A 12,837-nucleotide genomic window follows, 5' to 3' on the forward strand; every position below is an offset into this window, starting at 1 on the left:
ATAAGGCCCCTGGGAAAAATAAAGAAAGAAGATTAAAAAAAATCCTATGTTTCCCATTCTACCAGTTTTCCACCTCCAAGTGGGAGATTTTGGTGCCAGTGACTGAAAATAGGCAAAACAGGAAAAGGAATCAATTGTTCTTGATATCAATGCAGCTATCTTTTAATTGACTTGTCTTGTAGATGTATCAAATTCAATTTCAATCTCTGATTTCCTTATCTTGTCCTATCACTACAACCTGGTGTCTTATGTCCCACAGGCTCGTTCTATTATTTATGGGAATGAAGTTCATCACCCAGGCCTGTTGGTAATTCTACTCTAGGCTAGCCCAAACCTACCCTTTTTTCCACTGCTACCCATACAATCTTGGATTACGTTCTTGGATTACATTCAAGATTAAGATAATATTAGATTACTTTAAAGCTAGATTTCAAATTTCTACCTCTTTCAATAATTATACAAAGCTTATTTAAAAATCACCTAGCTGCTTAGTAAGGCACAAAAATATACATCAATATATTTACTATATATCCCTCTTCTATTATTCTACCATTATGAAAAGAACAATTACTAGGGTGTCAAAAGGTATAGTTGAGTGGCCATGCTAATAACTAGATGAGTTACCTTGGGCAAATCCTTTCATTGCTCAGGGACTTCCTGCTTCGTTCTCTATAAAATGAGAGGCTAGAACTAGATGATTTTCTTTCTATTATGATTATCTCGTGAGATAGTTCCCTGACATGTAACATCAATGAGACCTTGTTTAGTTCAAAATGGACAGTGAAATTCACTCACTAACGAATTCCTTCCTCTTGTCTAATCTGGTTTCTTCTATGTATGTAAAGACCTAGTGACAAATATAAATCATCCTACAATCAGGAATTTTGATTAGGACATAAGTGGTTAGGAAAAAGATAAGTTTTACATGGTTAAACTCCAAACTCTAAAATAGAATTAATATTAATACAGACTCATGTCAGTAAAGCAACTACATTCCTCTGAAATAATTTTTTTTTGTCTTTTTGCCTTTTCTAGGGCCGCTCCTGCGGCATATGGAGGTTCCCAGGCTAGGGGTCTAATCAGAGCTGTAGCCACCGGGCTACACCACACGGCAACACGGGATCCAAGCCGCATCTGTGACCTACACCAAAGCTCATGGCAACACCGGATACTTAACCCACTGAGCAAGGCCAGGGATTGAACCCGCAACCTCCTGGTTCCTAGTCGGATTCGTTAACCACTGCGCCACGATGGGAACTCCCCAGTCCTTTTTGTGTAAGCTATTTTTCCTCTTTCAAAGTCTTTAGAATCAGTCTACTCTTTATCCCTGGTATTCTGAAATTCGTATAGTATAATTTCTTTAGTGTGGGTTTTTAAAATTCATCATACCAGATATGGTGTGGTCTCCTTCAGTCTAGGAACCATGAGGTTGCGGGTTCGATCCCTCGCCTTGCTCAGTGGGTTAAGGATCCGGTGTTACCGTGAGCTGTAGCGTAGGTTGCAGATGTGGCTCGGATCCTGCGTGGCTGTGGCTCTGGCATAGGCCAGCGGCTATGGCTCCGATTCGACCCCTATCCTGGGAACCTCCATATGCTGTGGGAGTGGCCCAAGAAATGGCAACAAGACAAAAAAAAAAAAAAAAAAAAAGGACTGGAACCAGATTGGCAATAAATTTCATAATTGCAACACAGGAACCTGGAAGACAATGGAAACAATGCCTTCAAATATCTGAGGGAAAATAATTTCTGATCTACAATTTTATGTCCAGCCAAATTATAAATTAAGTGAGGGGGTAGAATAAAGGCATTTTTCAGACATGCAAAGCTACAAAAAATTTACCATCTATTCAGCCATTCTGAAGTAGCTACTACTAGAAGATGTGTTCCATCAAAACTAAAAAGTAAACCAAGAAAAAGGTAGATACAGAATTTAACAAAGGATAATCCAATACAGCAAAGATGTGAAGAATATGTGACTTGACTATACTATTTGGCTCAGCTAGGAACAATATTTATAAAGCATTATAAAAACATTACTAGGAGTACATGAAAAGAGAAACTGTGTAGGTCGTAGTATAAGAGAACTAAATCTTAATCTTTCATGGTAGGAAGTCAAAAGATTATGTCTTCAAATAAAAACAAAGAATTGCAATTTAAGACTACTGAATGTGGAGGTAAATAGCAGAAGCAGCAATTAGAAAGATGGAAGTCACTGTCTCTGGGGATCAAGAACTGGGATAGGGAGAAGAGTAGGATAAGCACTGCTATTTTATAAGACTCTATACATATTACTATGACAAAAAGAGAAATTAAAGAACACATCAGCAGCCTACAATTCCAATATGTCAAGTATCTTCATTTTTCTATGGTTTCTCCTATAGCTTACATCTGTATAGTTTTACATCTTGTGGCAGCCAAATTTACTACCATTGTTCACTTATAAATTTTCATTATGTTTAGTTTTGTGATTATATTTGAAATTTCATTTAAATAATATTCTATTAAGTGATATACTGTAATTTTCTAAACATCCCTCTATTTTTCAATATTGATAATAGTCCTAAATTCTTCATATTGTAAATAACGTTATAATGAAATTTTTTTTTTTTTTGCTTTTTTTAGGGCCACAGGTGTGGCATATGGAAATTCCCAGGTCAGGGGTCCAATCGGAGCTACAGCTGCCAACCTATGCCACACTCAGCTCACGGCAATACCGGATCCCTGGCCCACTGAGTGAGGCTAGGGATTGAACCCGTCCTCACAGTTACCAGTTGGTATTCGTTACCGCTGAGCTATGATGGGAACTCCTTTTTTTTTTTTTTTTTTTTTTTAATAATGAAAATTTTTATGTGCACAAACTACTTGAGATTATTTCCTCAGCTTACTTTTTGTACCTACTACAAAACTATTTTCTTTCTTTCCTTTTTTTTTTTTTTTTTTTGGCTGCCCTCATGTCATGTGGAAGTTCTGGGGCTCAAAATCAAACCTATGCCACAGCAGTAACCCAAGCTATGGCAATGACAACACCAGATCCTTAACCTGTTAGGCCACCAGGGAACTTCAAAACTGCTTTCTAATTCATGTTGCCATCATATGAAACAATAATTCATTAACATATGCATTTCTTTATCAGAAAACTGGGACATTTTCCCAAATATTATTTTATCGCCTTGTATAAAACGTATTCTTACATCCTTTAGGTAGAAGCTATAATGTTATTTCTTAGGAACTCCTAACTCAGTCATTTCCTTTACATTTATTAGTTGGAATTATACTGTAAGAGTTTTCCCCTGTTCCCCATTAATTAATTTACAGATTAACTCATGGATTCTTTGTTTATTCCATGGGTTGTAATCTATCACTATCATTAATTATTGCAATGTTTAAACTGTCCTAGATTTGACCAGGAGTCTTTTACTCAATTCTTTACATATTAATATTTTATATAATACTTGAGAGGAATAATTTCCTAATCTCCTATTTACACCATTTTTCACTGTACGCAAGGCCAAATTTTTTTGTACTGTCAATTTGTTTGTAATTTTTGATTTGCTCTTCACAAGCTTCCTAGGCTGTGTTAAGTTATAAAATTCAGTTAGATTGTTAGTTATTATGGTATAGGGTTTAAGAGAAAATTCTATTTTTTTTCCAGGTTGCTCAGGAGTATTTCAAACAAAATTTATAAAATCATTATTTAATTTCCCATCATTTTATATACCTGCTTTATCATACAGCATAGCAATTACTCAATATTGTTGTAACAAATACATTAAACTTTAACATCTAAAACTTTAGTACAATTATGTTCCACTGGTTTATATGCCTGTATCATTTTCCTCAAAACACACTGAATTATTACTGCTTTAAATAAGCTTTAAACCTGTTAAGCTTGTTCCCTTTTCACTCTTCTTTTTTCAGAATACTCTGAGGTACATGCTTTTCAAGCGAAATTTTGAACACTTCAAGGAAAATGCAACGAGAATCTTGGGGATGTGGTGGTAACAGGATGGCTACAGGAATACTGACAGTCTTAGCCTTCTTGAAAAGCAGTTGGGCATTTATTTCCTTTCCTGGTATCTTTTAGGCTTCTCAGAGTTTGACAGTTTCCTTTACATGTATTACGCACAATATAAATCCTATCTATATATATCATTACAACTCAAGAGTTCCTTTTGTAAATGAGCCCTCTTAAGCCCCATTTATGCAGTTTTATAACACGGGATTCATGATTATAAAAGTATAAAATCAGTGATATCAAATAGGGCAATAAGGATATAATTTAATTCCCTGATCCTAGCATGAATCAAGTAAGTAGTATACCAGGAGGTGGAGAATGGATAGGAAAGAAAATACATTCAGGAAGGAAGCAAGAGAATGAAAGCAAAGAGTGATTTTTATAAAGGAAGGTAAAGTTTCTTGAAATGATGTATCCAGTGTGAGTTACTAACTGGGAAGACTAACATCAGAAGCAACAAATGATCATCACAAACATTCCTTCCAGAGTATTTAAAAACCTGTTGAAAATACAGGTTAGTTAAAGAAGAAAAGGATGTTAGGAATCAATACATAAAACAATTAGAGGTTACGTGGTAAAATAACTAATACTACTAAATTAAAGGAAAATTTAGGTATTTTAAAATCTATGTACAATTTTTTCTAAGTGACTATTTACCTGTAAGAGCCAAATCTGAGATTAAATTTTTCAAAATTAGGGGATTAGAATAAAAAAAATTTTTTTTGTCTATTTGTCTTTTCTAGGGCTGCACCCACACACGGCATATGAAGGTTCCCAGGCTAGGGGCCCAATCTGAGCTGTGGCCCCCAGCCTACACCAGAGCCACAGCAATGCGGGATCCAAGCCTCGTCTGCGACCTACACCACAGCTCACGGCAACGCTGGATCCTTAACACACTGAGCAAGGCCAGGGATCGAACCCGCAACCTCATGGTTCCTAGTTGGAGTCATTAACCACTGAGCCATGACAGGAACTCCTCAGAATAAAATTTTATTTGGAGGTCAGAAGTCAAAATGATAACATCCTTAAAATGAAAGTTATTTTGCATTCAGTATTCAGTAGATCAGTAAGTTTTTAAAACATTAAAATAATCATATGAATTGGAAGATGAATTAAATCCAGTTTAAATATTCTAAACTCCTTGCCTAATGCCCAAGAAGAATTTATAATACTTCTTTTAAAACATGGTAACTCCCATTCTCACTAGTCATATGATTCTTAGCCCACTAGGAAAAATCTACTCAACCAAAGTCTAAATTTAAAGACAGTAACAGGAACAGATTCAGAATTTAAGTAACTGGCCTAGGAATCATGAGGTTTACTGAGATTTTTCGGTTTGTTCATTCTATGCGAACTACAAACAGCAGCAGCACTTACCTTTCAATGTGGCCTTCTTCAATACTTTCATGGCATAAAGCTGTCTAGCATCAGAGCCTGAGATTTTTTTGACTAAGAAAACCTGTATTTAAATAGGAGAAAATAAGTTTTACAAAGTATAACAAACTATACTATTGCTAAAGTAAGACTCCTATTGTAATATAGGTTATTAATAGAAAGGTTCTGATATATTAACTGTTTGCCAGCTTCCAAAGACCAAGCAACATGTAAGACAGAAACAAAAATCATTAAACTAAACTATGTGGCAATTAGATAAAAGTCTAACATCTTTAAAGTATAAAATAAGTAGTGATTGCTCTGCTTTTAACAAAACAAAAACTCTGATTCCACAAAAACTGTTACATGGGAAGAGTTCCCTTTGACCACAAATTTCTGTTGATGAATAGTCTTTTTTTGGGGAGGGGCGGCATCCCTCAGCATATGGAGCTCCTGGGCCAGGGATCTAATCCAAGCTGCAGCTGTGAACTAAGTTGAAACTGAGGCAACGCTAGATCCTTAACCCACTGAGCGAGGCCAGTGATCGAACCCACGTCCTCATGGATACAGACAAGTTCGTTAGTGCTGAGCCACAACAGGAACTCCTGAAAAGCCTCTCTCTTTCTTTTTAAAGATTTTAATTTTTGCTATTATAGTTGATTTACAACTGAATAGTCTTTTTTATATTTGAAAATTTCACATAAATTTCTCATTGATGGGTGGAATAATTCTTTTAAATTTTTAATTTTTTTTTCTTTTTAGGGCAGCACTTGTGGCGTATTGAAGTTCCCAGACTAGGGGTTGAATTGGAGCTGCAGCTGCCAGCCTACACCACAACCATAGCAACACGGGATCCTTAACCCACTGGGCAAGGCCAGGGATTAAACCCACATCCTCATGGATCCTAGTCGGGTTCGTTAACCACTGAGCCAAGATGGGAACTCCTAAATTTAAAAATTTTTAAGTATAGTTGATTTATCATGTTATGTTAGCTTCTGATATACAGCAAAGTGATTTAGTTATACACAAATATATTCTTTTTCATATTCTTTTCATTATGGTTGATTACATGATATTGAATATAGGTCACTGTGCTATACAGTAGGACCTTGCTGCTTATCTATTTTATATACAGTGGTTTGTATTTGCTAATCCCAAACACCAAATCTATCCCTCTCCCACTCCCTTTCCCCTTTGGTAACCACAGTTTGTTTTCTATGTCTGTGAGTCTGTTTCTTTTTTGTAAATAATTTATATCTTTTTAAGATTTCGTATATAAGTGAAATTATATGATATTTGTTTTCCTCTGACTTAATTGATTTAGTACGATAATCTCTAGGTTCATCCATGTTGGTGCAAATGGAATTATTTTTTATTTTATTTTTTACGGATTGAACCCGCAACCCCATGGTTCCTAGTCGGATTCGTTAACCACTGCGCCACAAGGGGAACTCCTATTTTTAGTTTTTTAAGGAACCTCCATACTGTTTTTCACAGTGGAAGCACCACCTTATATTCCCACCGACAATACAGAAGGGTTCCCTTTTCCCCACACCTACCCCAACATTTGATATTTAGAGACTTTTTAATGATGGCCATCTGACTGGTGTGAAGTGATACCTCACTGTAGTTTTGATCTGGGCAGAGCAATTTAAAACACTTATACTGAAGAAGGCTACTCACAAATTTTTAATGTATATTAAATCAGAATCCTGCTTTCTTACCTTTTAAAAATCAAATATACAGGTACACTTAAATATGAAGAACACAATTCCCAGCTATGTTATTGAGCATCTTGATTTTCCAAATACTTTAAGTTGTTTTTAAAATATAGTGTGGGATTTATGCAAAATAAAGAGCCTGCTCTAAATAATTCAGTCATGCTATAATATGACTCATGTAAAACTATCGATAAATCCCCTCTACTCATTTTGACCATTAGTTTTATGATCTCTTCCATCAAACCTTTAAAAGGTCTTACTTAGTGGACCTTAATTCCAACTATTTTCCTCCTACCCATTCTTTTCTAGCAGTGCTATTGAGCTGCCACAGATAGTAAGAAGAGATGCGGTTACAATCAACAACTTTAGGGTCATCTCTCAATTATCTGCATTAGAACAATAGGTTACTGGCACAAAATCAAAAAATGATTCATTCGACTTATTCAAGGGCAAGGCAGAGTTCCTTACTTTGAGAAATTGTGCCAAAGACAATGGGCAATGACCTCAAATCAAGTGAAAAGTGCCACAATGTGTACAGAAACCCTGATGCAGGGTGTGTTTCTCTCCCCAAATCACTGCCCTGTCCCCCTTTCACTGTGACCCACCCTTTAGTTTCTTTCAGTCAATTAGCACTGAGCCAACCTAGGCAGAGATAAGTATTCTCAATCGGGGTGTTTCCTAAGATGGAATGATGTTCAAATGCTAAAGGCAATCAGAGATTATGAAATTTTTTTTTTTTTTTTTTTTTTTTGCTTTTTAGGGTCACACCCATGGTATATGGAAGTTCCCAGGCTAGGGGTCAAATCGGAGCTGAAGCTGTCGGCCTATACCACAGCCACAGCAACTCAGGATCTGAGCCACGTCTGTGACCTACACCACAGCCCACGGCAGTGCCAGGTCCTTAACCCACTGAGTGAGGACAGGGATCGAACCCATATCCTCATGGATAGCAGTCGGGTTTGTTTGTGCTGAGCAACTACAGGAACTCCCTGAATGTTTTTGAGCTGAAATAAATTCTAATTTGTTAGGTGGAGATAATTAGGAGTCATCTGATGCTTATTATTCTTTCTTAAGATTTCCTAATCAAGCCTCTTTGTGCCATTCTATAAGAAAAATTCTCCTCATGGGTTCCAAACTTTCTTCCCCCTTATTCGAAAGCACCTTCTTTATACTTTTCAGCATTTCCTATTAGTTTTTGCAAAGGACCTTCACAAGCATTTGCTATACATCATCATGATAATTTTGGGAGGCAGGCCTACTAAGCAATGCCTATTTTATAGCTGCCCAAGCTAGGGCTTCGAGAGGTTAAATAATTCACCTAGTGACACAGTGGAGGTACTGGGACAAGAACCAGGCCAGCCATTCAGTTCTGTGCTCCTGCTCAGCGCACTCAATCTGTTCCCTCGGGCTGTCACCAGTCAAGCACAGCAGGAGCAGTCCCAGATGCCATTGGATCTTCCCCCACTAGCATTTCTGACCTTTCGAACTCCTCCATGAAGCTATTCTTAGGCTCTGACAGGTCATCCCTGTTTCCTTGGCTTAGACTGGCTTTTGAGGATGAGTAAGAAAGGAGACGCCCTACTTTTAATGTCTGCTCTTTATAGTAAGGTATCTAAATTACTTTTAAAGAAATAAAAGGAGAAGTATGCTAACTCCTGGAAACTTCAATATTATGTTCCCTGGAAATAAATCCATCTATTTGGGTTTAACCATAATAAATTGCATGATAATACAATCTTACAGCAGATATTACATGCTTGGTCTTATATTATTTAATTCTCACTACTACCCTATGAGGGCAGGACTATTATTAACTCATTAATTCTTTTCAGAATTATATACTAGGTACTGTGCTACTGGTTTAATGCTGAGACATGGTACAAGGCATGCATGGGCCCTGCACTCATGGAACATATAGTCTAGTAGGGGAGATAGCCAATAAACAAATAATTATACAAACAAAACCCTCCAACTGTGGTGAGTGCTGTATAGATGAGGTATATACCATTCTGAGAAGGTATATGAATGTGACCTAGTCAGGATGGCTGGGAAGACTTCTTTGAGATCATAAGCATGAGCAGAGGTAACCAGATGAGGAAGGGGTAGGGGTGGGGCAGGGTACTTCAGGAAGAAGAAACATGTGCAAAAGGCTTTTGCTTACAGTCTAAAAAGGAAGGCCAATGTGGCCAGAATAGAGGTAGTGAAAAGTATATAAACTGATGTTGTTGAGGTAGCTAGTGGGCAGATTGGGGGGGCTCTTCAGTCATCTTAAGAATTTGTCTTTCTCCTAAAAGCAAAGGGAAGCTATTGAAAGGTTAAGGGAGTAGAGTATAAAACTAGCTCTTGTTGGTTGTCATATGGCAATGGCTTGAGGCAAGAATAAATTTGGGAAGCCCAAGTTAGGAGCCTCCTTCAATAAGCCAGGAAGAAATGATGGTGGCACAGACTGGCTAAGTACCAGGGAGAAGAAGAAAACAGGCAAGACTTGAGAAATCTTTACAGAAAATTTCTGATCCATCCACAAATCAACAGAACTTGTGGGAGTTGAGTGGGGCAGGGTGGGGGTGGGAGGGATGGTGGGGACCAGAAGTTATGTGTCAAGAATGCCTCCCCAAGCTTCTGGCTTGCTTAATTGGATGCCATTCATAGTGACAGAGAAAAACGAAAGAGGAGAGGTTTGGGGGTTAGGAGAAAGCATGAGTTTGGTCATAGACACGCTGAGTTTAAAATGCCTTTGAGACATGCAAAGAGAAAAGTAGTGGTACATAGAGTTCAGACTGGGAGGCACAATCTAGAATGGAGAAACAAATTTGTTATGTCAGCTGAATGTGGGTTTTATTAAGACAGTTGGCATAGAGAAAATAATTAGTAGGGAATAAAGACTGAGAAGAGAGCCTAGAACGAACCTTGAGGAACTTCAATACCTAATGACTGCCTAGAAATGGGGCTCCAAAAAGTTAAATAACTTGCTCAACCACACAGAGCAAGTAGAAGAAAAAAAAAGAGAATCCATGTCTGGCTGACCTAGAGCTTAAACTTGCAACCATTATCTTCTGCTGGCTACTTTTGGATTGAAAACATCATATTGGGTTTGGAAGATGTTAACAGCTGTAACAGATTACCTATGTTCGCCAAGGATTACTAAATGGTTTCATTAAAATACATAAAATGGTGTTATTTTGAAGCTTGCAAAGCATGATATCTTCAAATGTTTCCTGAGAAAGCACAGCAATGCAAAAGTTGAATGCAACATCAGAATGTTCCTCTTGCTGAGAAAAGGACCAGACAGATCAAGCAGTAGTGATTATAATGCTGTACTTCTCAAAATGGAGTACAGGAAGTGCTCTTGAAGTATGCAGCAGAAGAATGACAAGGATGTTATATCTTCTGCAGCAATTTTGGTTGGTGGATTTGGGAAATATTTTGTGATATTAAAAACACACAGATATTACTGAATAGAATGCAACCCCTGCATTCACTTTGAAGCCAAGCTATAAGTCCCCCAAATTTCATACTTATAGTGGGAGTGCCCCACCCTGGTTCCTTAGGAGTACCCATTCACTTTCTGCTGGTATTAGGGATTCTCTGGAGGATTGAGATGCACTGGCATTGCAAGATCACCTTCTAATTCTACACAAAGACTCAGAAAGAGGCCAGTGTATCAAGGAAACATTTTGTGATTTTTAATCATTCAGGAAGTGCAATTAGGGAGATCATATAGTCTTGAAGATAAAACTAACATGAGGTGAAAACTGCCAATTTACAAAAGTTTGCAATGTACTTTTGAACAACTTTATTCATTTTCTCACAATTACTGACAGTGAGAAATGTAAAAACACAGAAAATGCTGCTTTGTAGGGAGATCAGTAGTATTTCAAAAAATATTTCCGTTCCCCATTTGTATGAAATATATATGAATTACAGAAAAAACAACTTTTAAAAAAGCACACATTCATTACTTACCTTTCCAAATGATCCCTGCCCTAATACTTTTAAAAGTTCAAATTGGGAAGGATCCGCCTTTTCATGTCCTTCCTTTACATGATGTGTGATTGCAATTTCTTTGATACTGCCTTCTTCCTGTTGATGCAAATTTAAGGGGATAAAACAGAGTTAGAGCTACTTCCTCTGGCAATAATAAATTTGCAATACAAATTTAGTTTATCATATTAGAAATCCTCAAATTAATACACACAAATCAACTTTACTGGCGTGCCAAGTAAAAAGAGAACATATACCAAGCAAATATACTTTTTAAGTGTCAGAGACAGAATATTAATAACAGTCAAGGACACTGGCCAGCTGAACCTCTACATAACATTACTACTGAGTATTTTCACGTCTTCACTCTTCCTACTGGAGATAATCAGAGTAAGTGGTTTAGCTGGGTGAGGGCAGAGTGTGTAAAGAAGTCTGAAAACAGATCAGAGTAATCTCTTGTGCTCTTACATGTGGTTGTATCAGGTAGAACCAATGCTGGTCTCAAAAAATCCTGGTTATTGGGGAGAGGGGCTGAAAAATATTCCAGGGTAACCATGTATTTTCTACCCTCAGCAAGGCCATTTGAACTGGCAGGCTGAAGTTCATTGTGTTTGAAATATCAAAGTTACTTTCTGTTTCAAGGACTACCTGAGATCTGAGAGGGGAGAAAGGGATAACTCTAAAACACAAAATCAAAAAAGATTTAACACTTGGATGGAGGATTAGATAGAAAAAAAACTGTTCAGTATGATGCAACGGTAGGAAGTCTTGGGGTTAAGAGAAGGATACTTAAAGATGGTGGGTACTTTACTATATATGAGAAGTGTCTGATGAGAAAAGCTGAAAATATATGTAAGTATATACAGAATTTCAATTACTTATTTACCCTGAGTCAACAGATCAAGTACACCTTATTTAATCAAGACACATATTATAAATCAGCCCAAAACTACAACAATAAAACAAAACTCAACAAGAAACATAAGCTTGTGAAAGACTATCTTTTTTTGCATATAATATTTTTCTAGTGTATATATACTATTAGTAGGATCTAAATGTGTTACACAAACATAAGTAATTCATTATTTTTATTACCATTGTATTCCATATAAATGTTTGAACTCAAATAACATTCTCTTGCACGCTCAAAGAAGGCTGGCGATATAGGTAATTACAAAGATTTCTCAAAAATATATTCCTGGCTATCCTAATGTGGTAGCTTTTGAAAATAAGCAGTAAAAGGGAAAAAAGCTCTTCTAAGAGGACAAAAAAAGAAATCCAGGTCCATGATTTTACTCTGTAAGACAGAAGCTGTAGTTTGTAGAATGTTCTACTAGTGAGGCAGCTTAATAATCATTCTGGACTTTCTTGGAACTTTGGCAACAATAATAAAACAATCCCTTAATACTGATCCTGTGCAGCAGGCATTAGGGTAGAATCAAACATTAGCTGACTCCTTTCTGGGCATCTCTCCTCTCCAAATGAGATCAATGTACAAGAGTTTGAGAGTGACAGCTGTCCCTGGGAACATCAGGAACAAAAGAATGCAAATTATCAAAATCTTGAAAAAAAAAAAAACCATGGAAACTGTCAAAGAACAATGTATATGTGGGTGTAAGTAAGAAAGATTTAGATTAAAATCCAGCAAGTCTTTATTAAGCACGTAACATAGATGAAGCCTGGGTTACGTGCTTTTTCACCTTTTATCTTATATTTATGCTTCATGACAAATCTTCGACTACATATC

The 12,837-nt window shown here is 36.8% G+C and overlaps 1 protein-coding gene across 10 annotated transcripts in view; it reads right to left on the reverse strand.

The window, feature by feature from the left end:
* RPS6KA3 (ribosomal protein S6 kinase A3) overlaps nucleotides 1-12,837 on the reverse strand; it is a 124,454-nt gene that overhangs the window by 49,649 nt on the left and 61,968 nt on the right. For all 10 annotated transcript variants that reach the window (XM_021080348.1, XM_021080347.1, XM_021080350.1 and 7 more), the window contains 2 exons: nucleotides 11,073-11,189; nucleotides 5,392-5,473 (listed from right to left, as the gene is read on the reverse strand). In XM_021080348.1, coding sequence (XP_020936007.1) covers nucleotides 5,392-5,473; nucleotides 11,073-11,189 — 199 coding nt within the window. The remainder of the gene's footprint in view (nucleotides 1-5,391; nucleotides 5,474-11,072; nucleotides 11,190-12,837) is intronic.

The sequence above is a fragment of the Sus scrofa genome, chromosome X (assembly GCF_000003025.6).
Source record: "Sus scrofa isolate TJ Tabasco breed Duroc chromosome X, Sscrofa11.1, whole genome shotgun sequence".
NCBI lineage: Eukaryota > Metazoa > Chordata > Mammalia > Artiodactyla > Suidae > Sus > Sus scrofa.